Here is a 17062-nt window from a genome sequence, read left to right on the forward strand (position 1 = left end):
GATGTGCTCTCTGAGTTGAGAGAAGAATAACAAAGGCGTAGCTTAGCGCCGTGAAGGAGCGTGGAATAATGGGAGTGGTCGTCTTCTCCTCCACTGCTAATGGGACAAACAAATAATGTTATTGAATGAGGTAATGAAATAAAGTTGTATAACCGTTACATTTGATCAAATGATTTTATTTTGAATTCTAATGAATTATCCGCAAGTTAAGAAATGTTTAATGCTTAATAAGCCTACTACTACTTTTACGTGTCACTTTATTTCTCTAATTAAATGGTGGGGTAACGTAGCGCAGTTTTACATGCTCAAAACAATCATACTAAAAGTATATTTGCATAAAGGCATACTTGCTATTTATATATAACACATAGGCCTACTGAATTTAATGACATTTGTTTTATTTCTCCCCTTGTCCAACTCTTCTTTGGTAATTTGATTCATTTGTACGTTTGCGCTTTTTGGAGTTATGTCTGGCGACAGAACCTGCTGCAATGGATACTGAATAATTGTGGTCCATGAAGACTGTGCGAAACAACAGCAGAGTGGTGTGCTAGACCCTACAACTACTACTAAGAAATAATTTAAAAAGTGGAAATAAAGCACCTAACCCGTGTTTAATAATATTTATTGTGTATAGGGGTATCCATTTAATAAATATAATCATTTACACTCTTATTATTAACATTGCATCCTGTTAATGCACAACAATAATGAGGTGCAAATGGTATCTGCCACTATTTATAAAAATAAATAGCATTTAACAACTATTTGCACTTATTGCAATCTATTGATAAGAAAATATGCTATTTTCACTTAGTGTAAATCAGACTTGATTTAATCAGACTTGATTAAATAGTTTAATTAAGGCTATACGTAGTTTCCGTGACACAGTTAAACATAAATCTTAATGGAGTTGCCAGTTTGCACGCACGCACGCCAACTGAATTTCCGCGTCTGACCAGAAGATGGCGCCCGCAACTGTGGCTGGCGTACGGTAATATTAATTCATACAGGTATACGCTCCTTATTAAATTGTTTGGTTAAGGTTTTTAAATCATTTCCATGACAGAGTTCAAGATAAATCTTTGCATTACTACTGGAGCTGGCAGTTTGTTAAATTTCAAATGGTTATTAACGTTACATCAAACACAAACTATGCAAAAGCGGTAGACCTTCCAGGGCACTCAGCGTCTGAATTCACTCTCTCCTTTTCAATCCTTTAAATCTCCTTTCAATCCTTCAAGTGGGCTATATTAATGGAGTAATTTAGGGAATAGTGAATGAGGATCTCTATGGGGCGATTTCGAAAACAGCCACATAGCGGAGCGGACCAGAGGGAGCGGACTCCGCCCGCGGACGCGTGCGGGGTCCTGACATCATTCCCGCGCGTTCAGATGACGTGTGTGTGTGTGTTTCAACAGCTGATTGAAAGAGGTCGCAGTTTACCAAACAGCTCACAACAGTAAATCTGCTAAAAATATATATATTTCAGCGTCTTTTGTGATTTATTTTCGTTTCTACACCAAGACATTTTCGGAATGGCTTAATTTGGTGAGTGTCGGTGGTTATTGTCGTCTTTGAGTAAGGACAGGAAAGTAATATTGGTTTTTGCCAAGTCAGTGCTCAGGCATTTGTGTGTATTTGCTTTGTTTCGATTCCCGAGTTAGCCGCTTAGCTGTTTATATTATCGATAACGATAGAGAGAGAGAGATTAAATATTTTATTATAAACAGTGTGTGTTATGTCTTTTTCATTTTTTTAATTGTGTCTTGCTACTACATGTTTTAATACATTGCTACTCTTTGTATTAGCAAAGCTAGCTAGCAGAGTAGTTAGCAGGTAGCTTTATCTTAATGACAGCTTCAGAGAAACCCTTGTGCTGTTGTGTGTCTGTTTCTTTCTAGAATATTCTGTCTAGGTGAATAACACAATGAATACACACTTGTTATAGCTATGTAATTAATTTCTTTCTACAAAAAAATGTAGAAAATGTAAAAAAAAAGAAAATTTAGCAGTTGGAATTTCCCATCATAAAAGCGTATTTGTCGTTTTTAGCTGTGCTATTACTTTAACTCATTTAAACATCTTGATATGAATATTCATGTTTTTTTGCAACAACAAAAAACAACATACAAACATAAAAGACAATTTTCTAAGATGATTACATTACATGGAATTCTGAAATTAACTAGTTTTTATGTGTATTCTATTATATAGTTCAACCCAAAAGGTTTTTTTTTTTTTTTAGTTCCTTAAATAATTCAAATATATCATATCTATCTTGATAATAAAAAATAATGTATTTTCTTTAAAACTTTACATTTACAGCAGTACAATTTTGCAAGGAATAGTAATACAATAATTATAAACATTATAAAAAGTGTCACAAAAAACAAAAGTTTGTGTTTTTCTTACAGAAGTTTGGGGATAAAATCCTTTTTTCAAAATATGTTGCAATAAACACAATTCCACAGTAATTGGGTTACTGTTTCTTCGAAGGGGGGACAAAAGTAGCAATTGGGTGAAATACTGTCATTAAAACTTTTATAATTTACTGGGTAACCATTTGAATTGAAGAAATTTGTCGAACAAGCCTGAATTCTTTTCATCCAATGTCACTGAATGTATTATTTCAAAAACGTCAGTACAGGCGAGTAAAGCAATCCTGAGTTCTATTTTTTTTATTTGAAAAGATACTACACATGAAAATATTTGGTCAATGAATAGATTAAGAGTTGTCAAAATTAGGATCGGCGCATAAAGGATCTTTAGGCCTAGACATGATGACTAATATTTGGAGAAAATCAGGAATTGCACTGATAATAATAGCATACTCTCTTGGGGTAAAACCCTTCTCTCATCTACAGTTACAGCTCCTTTGGCTTACCTCAGTTTTCCAGTGGTGCAATACAGTCCAACCATGGATAAGATTTTGGAGGCGCTGGTGAGCTCCTCCCATCCTCTCACTGTCAAACGGGCTATTGTGAAAAAAGTGATGGAGGCTGCAGAAAAGGAAGTGACAGAGGAGCAGTGCCAGGCCTTGTACCATCTCACCACCCGCTTTATTCTCCTCGGTGAGGATGCTTTTCAGCGACAGGTTGGCCTCCAAGTGCAAGAAGCATATGCCCGCTACCATCGCGATGAGTTTGCCCGCTTCTTCAGCAAGGAATACGTGCTTGGTCTCCTTCAGCAGGGCTACGGCTCTTTGGAGCACAGAGACCCTGCCATCTTGGACTTCCTTCACGGTTCTCTCCGACTGCTCATCAGCTGCCCGGCTGTGTTAGAGTTGGCTCCACTGCTACAGACGGAGGTCCTACGCATCATCTGTGAACGGCCAGAACCAGCAACCTGTGCCAAGCTGGCCACCATACTGACGGACTTCCCTCAGTGCGTCCCACGAGAGAAGGCAGGAGTTCTTTTCTGTCAGCAGCTTGTGCGCACCTTTGCGTACTTCCACTCTCCTGCCATTGAAGAGCGGGAGTTGCGGGAGTATGTGACCCAAGTGACCAGGGTGAGTGCATTGCTGCAGGGCATCTGGAAGGCTGAGCCAACCACGCTGCTACCATCACTGCAGGAGGTGTTTGCCATCATCTCATCCACAGGTCAATAATCTCTGATTCCTCTCATGATGATATATTGAGTTAAGGGAATAGTTCATCCCGAAATCTAAATTCTGTTAGTATTTACTCACCCTCATGTCATTCCAACCTTATATGACTTTTATTTAGTGGAACTTAAAAGGAGAAAAATTGGTAGCTCTTTCATATGCAATTAGGATGAATGGAGATGGAGCTTTAAAGAGCACCTTAAAAATATATAGACATGCGGGTGAGTAAATGACAGAATTTTAATTTTTGGATGAAATCCTTTAAGAGACAGCAGTAAGTTATAGTGAATAAGTTACAAGTTATAAGTTCAAATGTGCATTGTTTTTTTTTCTATGATAAAAATGTCAAATTAAAATAAGTGATTTTAATAATAATAATAATTAAAAAATCCAAACACACTTACAATAAAAGATGAAATAATTTGTTTACCTGCATGTCATGTGACCATTAAAACAATACATCTACAGCATTTATTAATCTTGGTTTATCTTAATCTCAACATTTACTAATACATTTTTAAGATGTTGTATATGTTAACATTAGTTAATGCACTGTGAACTAACATAAACATGAATATTTTTTATGAACTAACATTAATAAAGGTTAATAAATGCTGTAAAAATGTATTGCTAATGTTAGTTATATATTAGCAAATGCATTAACTACTGTTAACAAATTAGTTAATCAACCATAAACGTGAATGTCTTGTTAAATTTTCAAAATATTAAATCTCAGGTCAAAGGGGTTTGCTGAAAAAAAGTTATACAGAAGTCCCAGACATAATAGATTTGTACAAGATATCAATCAAACCAATAGCCAGGTAAATCTCTTCCTTAATCAAGAAATGTGAGTCTAAATATAATAATAAGAGATGGCTTTGTGGCACGTCAGACTTCTGAAGTGCAGAATGTTGACCTTTCACAACATTGTTAAATCTGAATTACACTAAGCATCTTGCATGCAGGAAATAAACTTTGCCCTGCTTAGCAAAAAACTATTTTCAAAAAGAATTCCCAAAATATATTGTTTTTATATAAATATGCGTTAATGTTACAATATTAGAAAGTCATTATAAAATATATTACAAAAATATATATATATTTTTTTATAAAAATGTGTTCTAAACCAAAAGTGCCTATTCATATGTTTTTATTATGAATCTCTATAAGCATATATATATATATATATATATATATATATATATATATATATATATATATATATATATATATATATATATATATATATATATATATATATATATATATATATATATATATATATATATATATATAAAATTTTTTTTTTTTTTTTTTTTTTTATATCATTTTTCAATATCATACCTTCTACTAGAGTACATATGTGTAGGTAATTGGCAAGTACTCATTTACTATTCTTTCAGGGGGTTTTTTTGTATTTGTAGTTGTTCTGAAATATTGGCATGCATTTTGAAACAATGACTGAAAGGGGGACTGGAAGGTTTTTTTTTAAAGCACAGAAGTAAAATAAGACCATTCAATTCTAATGGTCAGAGAGGGTGGAAAATGGCCTTAAACTATTTTTGGTGAAAAAAAGTTTTAGAAACCTAATTGAACCTTTGAAAATAAATAAATATATGATATTAACCTTTAAAAAATCCTTAATATGGTATATACAGCAAAAATATGAAATCATATTCAATGGTCCCTCATGTGTTTGTTATCATTTCAGATCCTTCGTTCGAACCTTCCATTGCTTTAGCAAGCCTGGTTCAGCACATCCCTCTGCAAATGATCACAGTCCTCATCAAAAGCCTCACCACTGACCAGAATGTTAAAGATGCCAGTATGACACAAGCGCTCTGCAGGTCAGACTCTGTGTGTGTGCTGTGTAAAGCTTGTGAATAGTGCTTTTGTGTCTGTTTAAAAGACTAAGCCCTTGATCCAACTGCCATCATGTTGTTTTCTCTACTACTTTTGCACTTTGTGGTAATTGCATTTATGCAATTCGTTTGGAAAGAGTGTAGTGTCTGTAATGGCTTAAATGATTTTAAATGAGTAGTGGTTGTTTTGTTATTGTTTTTCCTGGGTTGAATATTGCCAGTTTCCATTCTGTGATGCTGTTGTTGTTATGTAAGGTTTTTATGTTGCCTGCCCTGACCCTGTTTTCTCTCTCTTTTATTTAGGATGATTGACTGGTTGTCCTGGCCTCTAGCCAATCATGTGGACACCTGGGTCATTGCTTTACTGAAGGGACTTGCCGCCGTTCAAAAGTTCACCATTCTCATAGATGTCACACTACTCAAAATTGAACAGGTTTGTGTGTATTTACATATTTAAAGAACAAAAGAGTACCTGCCAGATGTAAAGAATATGAAAACAATTTTTATAAGGTATTAGGATATTGATTAAATCACAATGTGATTTGTTTGAGGACATAACCATTTTTTCCTTGATACTTAAGAATTGGTTAGTGAGACCTGCCTGGGAGAGACTTATCGGTGTGTTTATGTATATAAATGTTTGTTTGTTTGTTTGTTTGCAGGTCTTTAATCGTCTCTGGTATCCCATTGTGAGACAGGGAGCGCTGGTGGTTCTTTCACACATGCTGCTTAGTTTCCAGCACTCTCCTGAAGCCTTTCACTTAGTAAGGCCCACATAAACTAGAACTCACAAAAACATTGTTTCACTGTGTGCAAAAATGTTAGATTTACCCATTTATAAGGGCTCAAAGCATAGATTTCTATGTAATAGATTGCTTTTATTCTTCAAGAACATATTCGTTATTATATTATGTATTAATTAATCTCTTATTTGATTTGTGTTATTTTCTGTTAATATTGTATCAAATGAGTTAGAACATTCTAAATGTTTGTAGTGCTTTTAAAGAGATGTCGTTTTAGTATATTTTTAGAATTTTAATACCATTTCAATGTGATATGAATCATATTACCACTGTCATTTATACCAGGTGGTCCCTCATATAGTCCCGCTTGTGAAGTCTTTGAAGAGTGATGGCCTTCCCAACAGTAAAGCCTTCCTGCTGCAGTTTGCAGAACTCGTCCACTGCATGATGTACCAATATTCTGGCTTCCCAGACCTTTATGACAGCATTCTTGAATCCATTAAAGTAAGATATAGATGGGGAATCTCTGGTTTAATCTCTCATGAACTAACTTATGTAATTATTCTCATTGCTTAAATTATTTAACATTTTGTACTTGTGTGTAATAATAACAACAAATTTGATACAGTTTGGTCCGATAAGATTTTTTAAACGTATTTGAATGTTTGAAAAGATCTTGCACTCACCAGGGCTGCATTTATTTGATGAAAAATACAATAAAAACATAGATAAAAATATTACAATTTAAAATAACTGTTTTTTTTTAATATATATTTTAAAATGTAATTTATTCCTGTAATAGCAAAGCTGAATTTTCAACATAATTACTCCAGTCTTTAGTGTCACATGATCCTTCAGAAACCAATCTAATATGCTGATTTGATGCCCAAGAAACATTTGCTTAATATTTTAGTCAAAATCAAGATACCATTTTTTTTTAGGATTCTTTATTAGAAATTTAGAAAGAACAGTTAAATTAGAAATCTTTTGTAACATTATTAATGTATTGCATTTACTTTTGAAAATTTTTAATGCATCCTTTCTGAATAAATGTATTAATGTCTTTTCTTTTTTTAAAAAGAAGCTAACTTTTGAGCAGTACTGTATTTCTATGCTTCATCTATTCTATATCCACCTCTGGTTCTGCTTTAGGACCTGCCTAAACCTAGTGAGGAGAAGATCAAATTTGTTCTGAACCAAAGTGCCTGGACCTCTCAGTCAAATTCCTTTGCTTCGGGCTTGCTCAAGACAACCGGCAAATCAGAAACAGGGAAGACAGGACTTGTAAATCTGGGCAACACATGCTACATGAACAGCATACTCCAAATTTTATTTATGGCTACAGAGTAAGTTTAAAATCTATTCTATATTATCTGATCTCTGTATCAACTGTAATTGATCCAACTGTAATTAACATTATCCCTATGGAATTACCAGTACATGTAATTATATGTGTTTAATGATTGCATGTAAACACAATGATATAATGCATAATAAAATAACCCTCAAGCATTTAAATATTTATAATACTTTTTTTCAAAGGCATTCCTCAACTCTAACAGTATCTCCTTAAAAGTTTCAGGCGACATGTTATGTCTCTGCATTTGAATGGCAGCAACAGCCTCATGAAAAAGCTCCAGCTTCTATTTGCCTTCTTGGCCCACACACAGGTTAGTTTTCCGTCTGTCTTTTTCAGAACTTTGCAGCACTCAGCACTCCTGGGTAGATGTGCGTTCTGATTCTTAGATGAGTGTATTAAGAAGAATACCTGCTAGTGATTATGTATCATTTTATATGCCCACCAGAGAGCAGCATATTCGCCAAGGAGTTTTTTGGATGTTTCTCGGCCACCCTGGTTTACAGCCGGATCCCAACAAGACTGCTCAGAATATTTGCGTTTTCTTTTGGACAGGTAAACTCAGACAATGGCAACGTAATCCTTTCGCATGACTAAAAGAAAGATATAGCTATTCCTGCAACTTTTATATTTATGAGTTACTCTAGGCATACAGTTTTGCTGTAAATGCCAATGCTTAAAGCACAACTGAGCAGATTTTAAAACATTTCTCAAAACAAAGAAAGGGCTGTTTAACACATTCATTCAATTTGACATTAAAACTGCTTTATTCTCTTACATGATTCCTGAAGAATGACCAAAACAACCTGAACTTTTACAAGAGCCCCAGCTGGAATCAGGGTCCAATGCATGTACACATACATTTAATAGACAGCATAGACCGTTAAAAAAAAGGACGTCGCGACTTCATTCGCTTCCGCTGAAGTAAGTGAAGCCTCCGGAGGTCCGCATATGACGCTGACATCTGCGCAGATTTGGGACAGAGTCTGTGCAGTAGTGAGCAGGAAGTAGAGGCTCGATATCAAAAGCCCGATCACACTCTCCCAGAGGCAGAACAATGAATTATGTTGGTGTGAAATAAACAGTTATGGAAATGTAGAAATTAAAGTTAAAGCTCCAATCTCCTCCGGAAAATCCCGAAAAAAGTCTGTTGGTGTCTCAGTGACAACTTCAAATCAGCGTGATTAAAAACTGCCTACAATGACAGAAACCAACTTTGGGGGGAAATTATATGAAGTGTAATTTAATTGTTAAGTTTGTCTCGCGTCCATTACAATCCGCGGAGGGGCGGGGATTATGACCTATACTGAAACCAACAACCAGGGGGCGATCGAGGCGCGTAGGCTTCAGTTATTTTCAGGAGTGCTGCAGGCTTGATAGACACAAACACATGACATGCAAAAGACTTCTGGTTCCTGATTATCAGGAATTATTGAAAACATCTTGTAATTTAATGAAAGGCCCTTGTAATGAAAATATTATTTATTAAAAACCTAGACAGGATGTTTAACAAAAGTATTCAAGTATAAATTAACAAGTGAACATCTAGTAAACACAACTTAATTTGTACAAACAGTAATGAGATATCAAAGGACAGGTAATTTTTACATTTGCAGGGGCAAATCTGTGAATTTATTGACATCAAGAATCCAGAATGTCTGTTTTTCTCACACCAGCTGCATAAAAAGTTTCCCAGACATTATCCGAATCCACATCTGATTATACAAGAAGGGATCAATCCAAAACTTAAATATAAACACTTAATACTGAATTACTGAAAAAAGTGAGCAAAAGAATGTAAACTTCTGAAATGTCTCTTTAATTATGGCTGCAACAAGTATGCAAGAAAATGTTAATAATAGCATAATACTAATCGACCAAGTAACTTGGTCAAATGTTTACCATATGTAAATAAGAGGTTGTATAATTTCTACTTTTTTAAAATGACCTTCATTAATTTTGAGAGATAAAATGCAAAACAGAAAACCATTTTTCCTATTATTAAATGGAATATTTAATTAAATATCCTGTTTATTTATTATTAAATTAAATATGAATTTCTTATTTGTCCAAGCAATATATTTTGTTTACATGAGACTGACCACGTGAGAAGCACATTTCCAGTTGTTGGGATCACAGAACTTGAACACTACTGTCCGAATTGGTATATATGTCACTGAAACAACATTTATGCTTATTGTTTTGTAATATTGTGTATGTTATATAAATATGACTTTCCTTAAAAGGTTTTGAAGCAGGGGTGTGCGGTTCATTTAAGCTGCGAATGCTCTGCATACCCAAGCCATTCGTGGACTTGCTAATTAATAATAACACTGTAAATTACTATATATTACTTAATTCCATTGTTTTCATGTGTACCATAAAGCTTACATGATGAAATGTTGGTAATGCGTAGGTAACTGTCCGTCATTTATTTATTTTGCCAAACTACTGTAATATTCTTCAAATCTGCCAGTTAAGGAGGGTTTTGGGTAAACGAATCCACAGTAGCTTTGGTGTCTACGCTTTGTTGTTATGGATCGTCATCACTGTCTCGTGTTCTCATTGTTTTGCTGGCATATGGGGTATTTCATGCGCAGGGAAAGCAGTCCTCGAATCGCTCACCCAAGTGGAAATATGTGCTGTTGCTGCCAGATCTCGATCAACGAAAATCACATTGTATTTGATACCAAACTAACTAGACTAATTCAAATGAAAAAGTCATAACTGAAACTATTTTCATAGTATTTAATTTTCCCCATAGGGAATTTTATTTTTTACAATAGACCTACTGTAACTATCCGAGATTGTTCATCGATAGAGTATGCGTTTGTTAAAGACATTAATTTGCATTATTTCAGCTTATATTTACTTATAATACTTATAAAATATAATTGGCTACTAATATTTATTATATTATAGCCTACTTATTTTTAATTCTTAATTTAAAAAATACTTCCAGCATACATTTAATTAATACTTCTGTATTCATTTGTAATCTTTTAGTGAGTCCAAAGCCGATGCGCTGTACCGTTTAAAGATGCAGTTTGTAGTTTCTGCGACACTAGTAATACAGCATATTTTGCAAAATTACCTTTTGCGCGTTTGCACCTCCCTCAATTCAAACATCACAAATACAGCTCATACGGGTGCTTGTGAAGGCTTGTCTCAAGAGGTCTAAAGGTAGGCTACTTTCAATAAAAGGTCCAACATATTAGGAATACTTTTAGCTGTTTTGGTATGTGTCATGCGAGTAAGCAACTGAGTAGCTAACACTCAGTCTAGAGCGAAGAGCGTCTCGCTTCTTATAAACCCATCCAATATATATGCACTAGCTGCATTTTTGATGACAGCCATACCCATGTTAAAAAATAGTCACCGCTCGCCACTCTTTTGAAGGAGTTAATCTGTTAACTACAAATATATATGAAATGTATCATGATTGATTGACAACCCTAAAATCTATTTGATAATGATAATAATGTGTTTCCTTATTTACAACAGCAGGGGGAGATCAAGTATTTCAGAGTCTCCATAAAGTTTTGTTCCATCTTCCTGTGTGATATTAAGGTTGCATGAGGAAGAGAAGACTATCTCGGCCCTTCAGGTGACCAGCCCAAAACCTGAACCTGCAACCACTTCTGCTGAAACTCTTCACAGTGCTGTAAGTCAGCCAGTCGCTGATGTGCCATCACACCCAGATCCTGTAGTAGCCGAGGGAGATGGTCGCACTCTAGTGGAGCGTATGTTTGGTGGTAGACTCTCTACAGCCATCCGTTGCCTGCAGTGCCAAAGCCTATCAGAAAAAGAGGAGCCTTTTACAGACCTCTCTCTTGCCTTCTGCCCCTCGATGTCACAGCCACATGGTCCCTGTGATGATCACAAAAGCTCCTCTGCTGTGGGACCCTGCCAAGGGGCAGTGAATGGAGGCAGTGAATCCTCGGAAGGCTCAGTAAAAGAAGGTTCAGGAACCAAGATGGAGATGCCCTTGCTGGAGCCCACGCTGTCTGTGACCGATTTAGTGGACTATTTTCTGGCTCCAGAAATCCTTGAGAACGAGAACTGCTACTTCTGTGAGCGCTGTGCCTCACTGCAGAGGGCCGAGAAGGTCATGCATGTGGTGGCGTCACCTGAGTACCTCATTCTGACTCTGCTGCGCTTCTCATATGATGCCACCTGCCACGTGCGTCGCAAGATCCTGGACAACGTGGGCATTCCGCTGCACATGTGCCTGCCTCTACGCCAACACGGTAGCTCTGCTTCATCGTCTTCCTCAACTACAGTTGCAGCTTCCTCATCTGACTCCCCTGAGAGTGGCGAGAATCTAGCTAAAAAGCTCAAGCCTTCTCAGAAAGAGGAGGGGATGACGGAAAGCATAACAAAAAGCGAGAAAAACGATTCGGAGATGCTGTCAGTGCCGTATGTTTTGAGTTCTGTTGTAATGCATTCTGGAATGTCCTCTGAGAGTGGTCACTACTACTCGTATGGAAGGAATGTGTGTAGCACTGATGGTTATGTTGCTCACCCAAGTCCTAAGATCCTGAAAAGCTCCAGCCTATCAGAGAGCTCGACAGCCACACAGGCAGACATAGGGTGTGTTGACCACAAGTCAACGGACTGGTTCTTATTTAATGATAGCAGAGTGACTTTTACAAACTTTCAATCATTGCAGAACGTCACCAGTCGCTTCCCTAAGGACACAGCCTATGTCCTGATCTATAGGAAACAAGAGGTCAGTGGGCAACCAAACAATTCAGAGCCAGTTGCAAATGGCTCAAAACTGAGTGGAGAACCACCCCTGCAGAAAGAGCTGATGGATGCCATTACCAAAGACAACAAACTCTTCCTACAGGTGAGAGTATTGTACATTATCAATAGTGCTTTTGGGAAATAGAGCAGAAGTTATCAAACAGGCCCTCACTCTATATAAAGGACTACCATTCAAAAGTTTGGGGTCAGTAACATTGTTTTCATGTTTTTAAAGAAGTCTCTTATGTTCACCAAGGCTGCATTTATCTGAGCAAAAATACAGTAAAATAACTGAAAATTAGTATAAAAGTTATTATTAATTGTATATATATACAATTGTATATACAAAACTGTTTTCTGTTTTAATATATTTCAAAATGCAATGCATTCCTGTGATGGTAAAGCTGAATTTTCAGCATCATTACTCCAGTCTTCAGTGTCACATGATTTTTCAGAAATCACAATAATATGATGATTTGCTGCTCATGAAAAATGTCTTAATGTGATCACAGTTGAGCTGCTTAATATTTCTGCTTATTATAACTTTTTATTTGATGAATAGAAAGTTTATAATATAAATAGAATTTTTGTAACAGAATAAAAGTCTGTACAAAAAACGTGAAGAGAAACATGGAGAAAAACATAACACAGAACAGGAAATTCTTTTTGAAAATGTTTTTCAAACTCATATGAAATATTTTCCTTAATCTTGGACACTCTTATTTATCATTAATTAGAGTTTAAACTGGAGCATGGATTTAACCCTTCGTTCCCATTTCCCTCCAGGAGCAGGAGCTGAATGCTAGAGCTCGGGCTCTCCAAGCAACCTCTGCTTCTTGTTCATTCCGACCCAATGGTTCTGATGACAACGAGCCCCCTGGCAGCTGTGGACCCTCGGGTGGGGGTGGGGGAGGGGGCTTCAACACCATCAGCAGGCTCGTCTTCTAAGAAAGAGTCACAGACATACCCCTCAGAGCACCGGACAGTCCCACTGACAACATCAGTCCTAATTGCCCACATTCTGGATAAATGTGCCACTTCAGAACAGATGTCTTAATTTTTCTGGTTTGCATGCTTTTTCCCTTTACATCGACTTGTTCATTTGAAGTTAAATGAAGCACTTTTCAGTACTATAGGTCAGAAATGGGCATGCAATAAATTTGTACTGAATACAGTAATACTTTTGGTCTCATCCTGGAATCTAAATCGTTTCATTTTCTAAAAAGAAATCATTAGGGAGAGAATGGTTTTAAAAATTAAAGCAAATATTTTTGGACCATAATATACAGTGAACTACTTGCATGAACATTTTTAATTGGAAGTTTTTCAACTTTGGTTTAAGTATTATAGTTATAACTGTTTTGTTAATTATTTAATTACTATTAAGTTATTTTATTCATTCAGGGAATACTTATTTTGATTTAACTTTTTAAATGTTTAAGCTTTTTTGAGAATTGTATGTGCCTTTCAATACTTCAGATTTTACAGATTTATTGGACTAAGTATACAAAAACACCTTGCTCTTGCTGTACAGTGTTAATATGAAATGATTGTTTTTGCTCTATAGTAAAGACTCATCATTGAATATTGTCTTAATTTTATTATCGAAAATACACACATGGTTAAAATTGATCACTGTCACATTCTCTGTCGTTCACTGGTTAAAACATTTAAGATTATATGTCTCTAACAGAGGAAAAGGGTAGTTTCAGTATGCAAGAAACCTCAGCATTATAACAAAAAAAGCTGAGATTTTAGAACAAATACATTAAAAAAAAGACTCACACATGTTATTATCATTAACTATAACCATAAAAAAAGTCATTACTTGAAATAAGATAAATACTTAATAAAACCCAATAAAAACTATTAAACATTAAAATATTTGACCAAAAAAAGACAAAAACAACAAAATTACTATAAGTTTAAAATGAAAATAAAGTATAAAAATAAAATCTAATTCAAAATAATAATAAATACTATAATGGTATGTAAATGATACTAAAAAAGCAGTGTTATCCTTGTGAATATGAAATGGGAAGTTGCTCAAGAAATATTCTAAGACGGTGTGTTCAAGCTGAGGTCTGTTTTTACTATCAAAGCATGAGACCTTTGTTAGACACCTTGTGGCTATCAATCCATAAGTCCACCCCCAACCTCCCAGTGTCCTCAGTTTGAACTACTGCGCTCCTGTCCTTTGGTGAACCCTGACACAATGCTCCATTCTTGACCACAAAGTCCAGTTAAAATCAGTACGGCGTAGTCCTGGAGCATTAACTGAACTCTCTAAAGCCACGCCTCTTTCAAAACACATGAACGCGCACAGGCAGAGCAGAGTCTGCAAAGCATCACGGGAGACAGCGATAAATTACCTCAATTAAATAAATTGTAAATGGTCTCAAAAACACACAACTTTACAATAATAATGAACGTCAACAAATTAAAGAGTTTCATTTCGGCGTTGATATGTTGCCAAGTAGAACGTCACGGGTTGCCATCTCTTAATAACGGTAATTAGGACATTGCATGAACGCAGCATTAGCTGGTTGTTTTGGTTCAGGAGGAACTGTAAAAGGTTGCTCCTGTTTGTTTGCGGCACTCAGTCACTGTCTACAACTCTGCATAGAGCCATGGAACTGATAGCATGTGATGTCTGCGGGGGGGTATGAAAATAAATAGGTTGACAAGCAGGTAGGACATCCTCATACCAAATGCAATGTTAAAGGTGCTGTATGTAGGAATGACAGCTAGTGGTTGAAAAGGGTACTGCAGTCCAAATATTGTTTTCCCCGTCCCCTCCTCGGACTCAACGCTCATGCGAGTTGCCAGTTTGAGGATGACAATGGAAGGAGACTTACACACTGTAAGTTGATGAGTTGATTTATCCGAGTTTTAATGTGCTTCCATTCATAGAGATTTTTAGATGGATGCCGAGGTAGAATCTGTGTTCTCTGACCCAGTTTGTTTGCTGGCTTCCATGGCAGCAATACGCTGTTTTCCTCCAACTGGCAACCTGGGGCCCGTTTCAGAAAGGAGGTTAAGTGAAGACTCTGAGTATGTTAACCCTGAAATAAGGGAAACTCTGGGTTTTCCGTTTCAGAAAGGGAGGTAAGTCAAACCTGAGAAAGCAGGGTAAGTCAAGCCCGTTTCTAAAAGAGAGGTCACTTATACTCAGAGTCAGTTACCACGGTAACTTACTCTGTGAACCTAACCTGGTCAGGAGCAGGTTTTCTTTGGTAAACCCAGAGTTTCTTTCAGTCTCCTCCCCTTTTTTAAAGTGCACAAACTGCACAAATGCTTTTTTTACTGAGTATTTTGGTCGTATTTCTAGTACAAATGTCAACAAATTATAAATTTAATCTAAATCTAAAGTAAGCGAAGTTTACTTAAAACAAATTAAATTATCTGCCACTTGACAAAAATACATAGTGAGAAAAGCATTCTTTGCAGTGGAGGTACATTCATTCATTGCTTATATTTTCATCATAGGGACACGTCAAACTGACAAAAATGGCATGTCCTTTTATACAGGAAGGATCCTGACGTTCACTTGATAATCCTCTAGAAGTATCCTGATAATTAGAATTTCCTTTAGGATTTCCAGTGGTTGGATGCTTTGATGACACTCATATTCCCATCACCACACTTTCTGAAAACGGATTACTGTATGGAATGAAAGGATACTGCCAGATGGTAGTACGAGATATATGCCATAACCACCACCACAGCTGTTAAATACATTTATTTACAATTTTTATGGTCATCTTTATTTCCTACAAATACTTTATTCTTTTTCCTGTTGGGTGTTAATATTCTTCCTCCATCTCCTCTTCATCTGTCAGTGGTGCTGGTGTTTGGCTGGCCTGAGTAGAAGTCAAATGTTTAATGTCATTACCCTAATTAATAAATGTAACAAGTGGGATCAGAGAACATTTCATTATGTGAAAAGAGCATAGACCCTTTTCACATTTCTGGGTTTCTCAGAGCTGAAGTCTTCATAGGGTTAACTTTTATAACGGTGAATGAAAGAATAAATTAAACATATATTTTTTGTGTCCCCATTTGCTCAAATAGCAAAAGAAAAACTCCACAATAGTGATTTAACAACTTTCAAAAAGAGGGAAAAAATAGAGTGAGTTTGATAACGGAAGTGGAAAGAGAGAAAGATGTTAATTTTCACCATCACTACCATAGACACTGTATTAGAAACACTCACAGCAGCGGTAACTTGTTTTTTGTAATATGATGCAAAAGTAATATAATACAAAGTATTAGTGTTATAAATGTACATACATTTAAAAAATACAAAAAACGTTGCAGGATTTACGATATTGATGACCATTAAAACACGTCATCACTGTGAAAAGGGTCTATGTGGGAAAAGCTGCTGCACATTGGACACTGAATGATATTTAATTAATATGTCAAATGTTTGTAAAGTCATTTAACCAACACCCATGAACATTTTATGCTTAAAGCTTTACCTGATTGAATTATGTTTTTATTTTTCATTTTTAGCTGCTGCCACATTCTTTTTTTGGCCTTTTGGATACCATGAAAATTAAACTTAATTAAAATAATTAAGAATTAAACTTACATATTGACCCGGAAGTATGCAAACATCTTTTTGTTGGGGGCTGTTGCCATGGTGAATCGTAATTTCGGAGCTCCATTGATCGTGGCTTTTCATAGTTGGAGTGCATGTGCTTAACTCAGAGTCAGTCGACTCAGAGTTGATTGAACT

At 35.9% G+C, this 17062-nt stretch overlaps 1 protein-coding gene across 1 annotated transcript; it reads left to right on the forward strand.

The window, feature by feature from the left end:
• Positions 1-1399: 1399 nt before the first annotated feature.
• usp38 (ubiquitin specific peptidase 38) lies at positions 1400-14209 on the forward strand. Its single transcript, XM_079812501.1, has 11 exons — positions 1400-1551; positions 2868-3602; positions 5319-5454; positions 5773-5902; positions 6132-6233; positions 6558-6716; positions 7365-7558; positions 7789-7882; positions 8018-8124; positions 11140-12421; positions 13105-14209. Exons 2-11 carry the CDS (start codon positions 2921-2923, stop codon positions 13264-13266), a joined length of 3048 nt encoding a protein of 1015 aa, XP_079668627.1. The 5' UTR covers positions 1400-1551; positions 2868-2920; the 3' UTR covers positions 13267-14209.
• The last annotated feature ends 2853 nt before the right edge of the window (positions 14210-17062 follow it).

The sequence above is a fragment of the Gobio gobio genome (genome assembly GCF_949357685.1).
Source record: "Gobio gobio genome assembly, chromosome: 3".
NCBI classification, from domain to species: Eukaryota; Metazoa; Chordata; class Actinopteri; order Cypriniformes; family Gobionidae; genus Gobio; species Gobio gobio.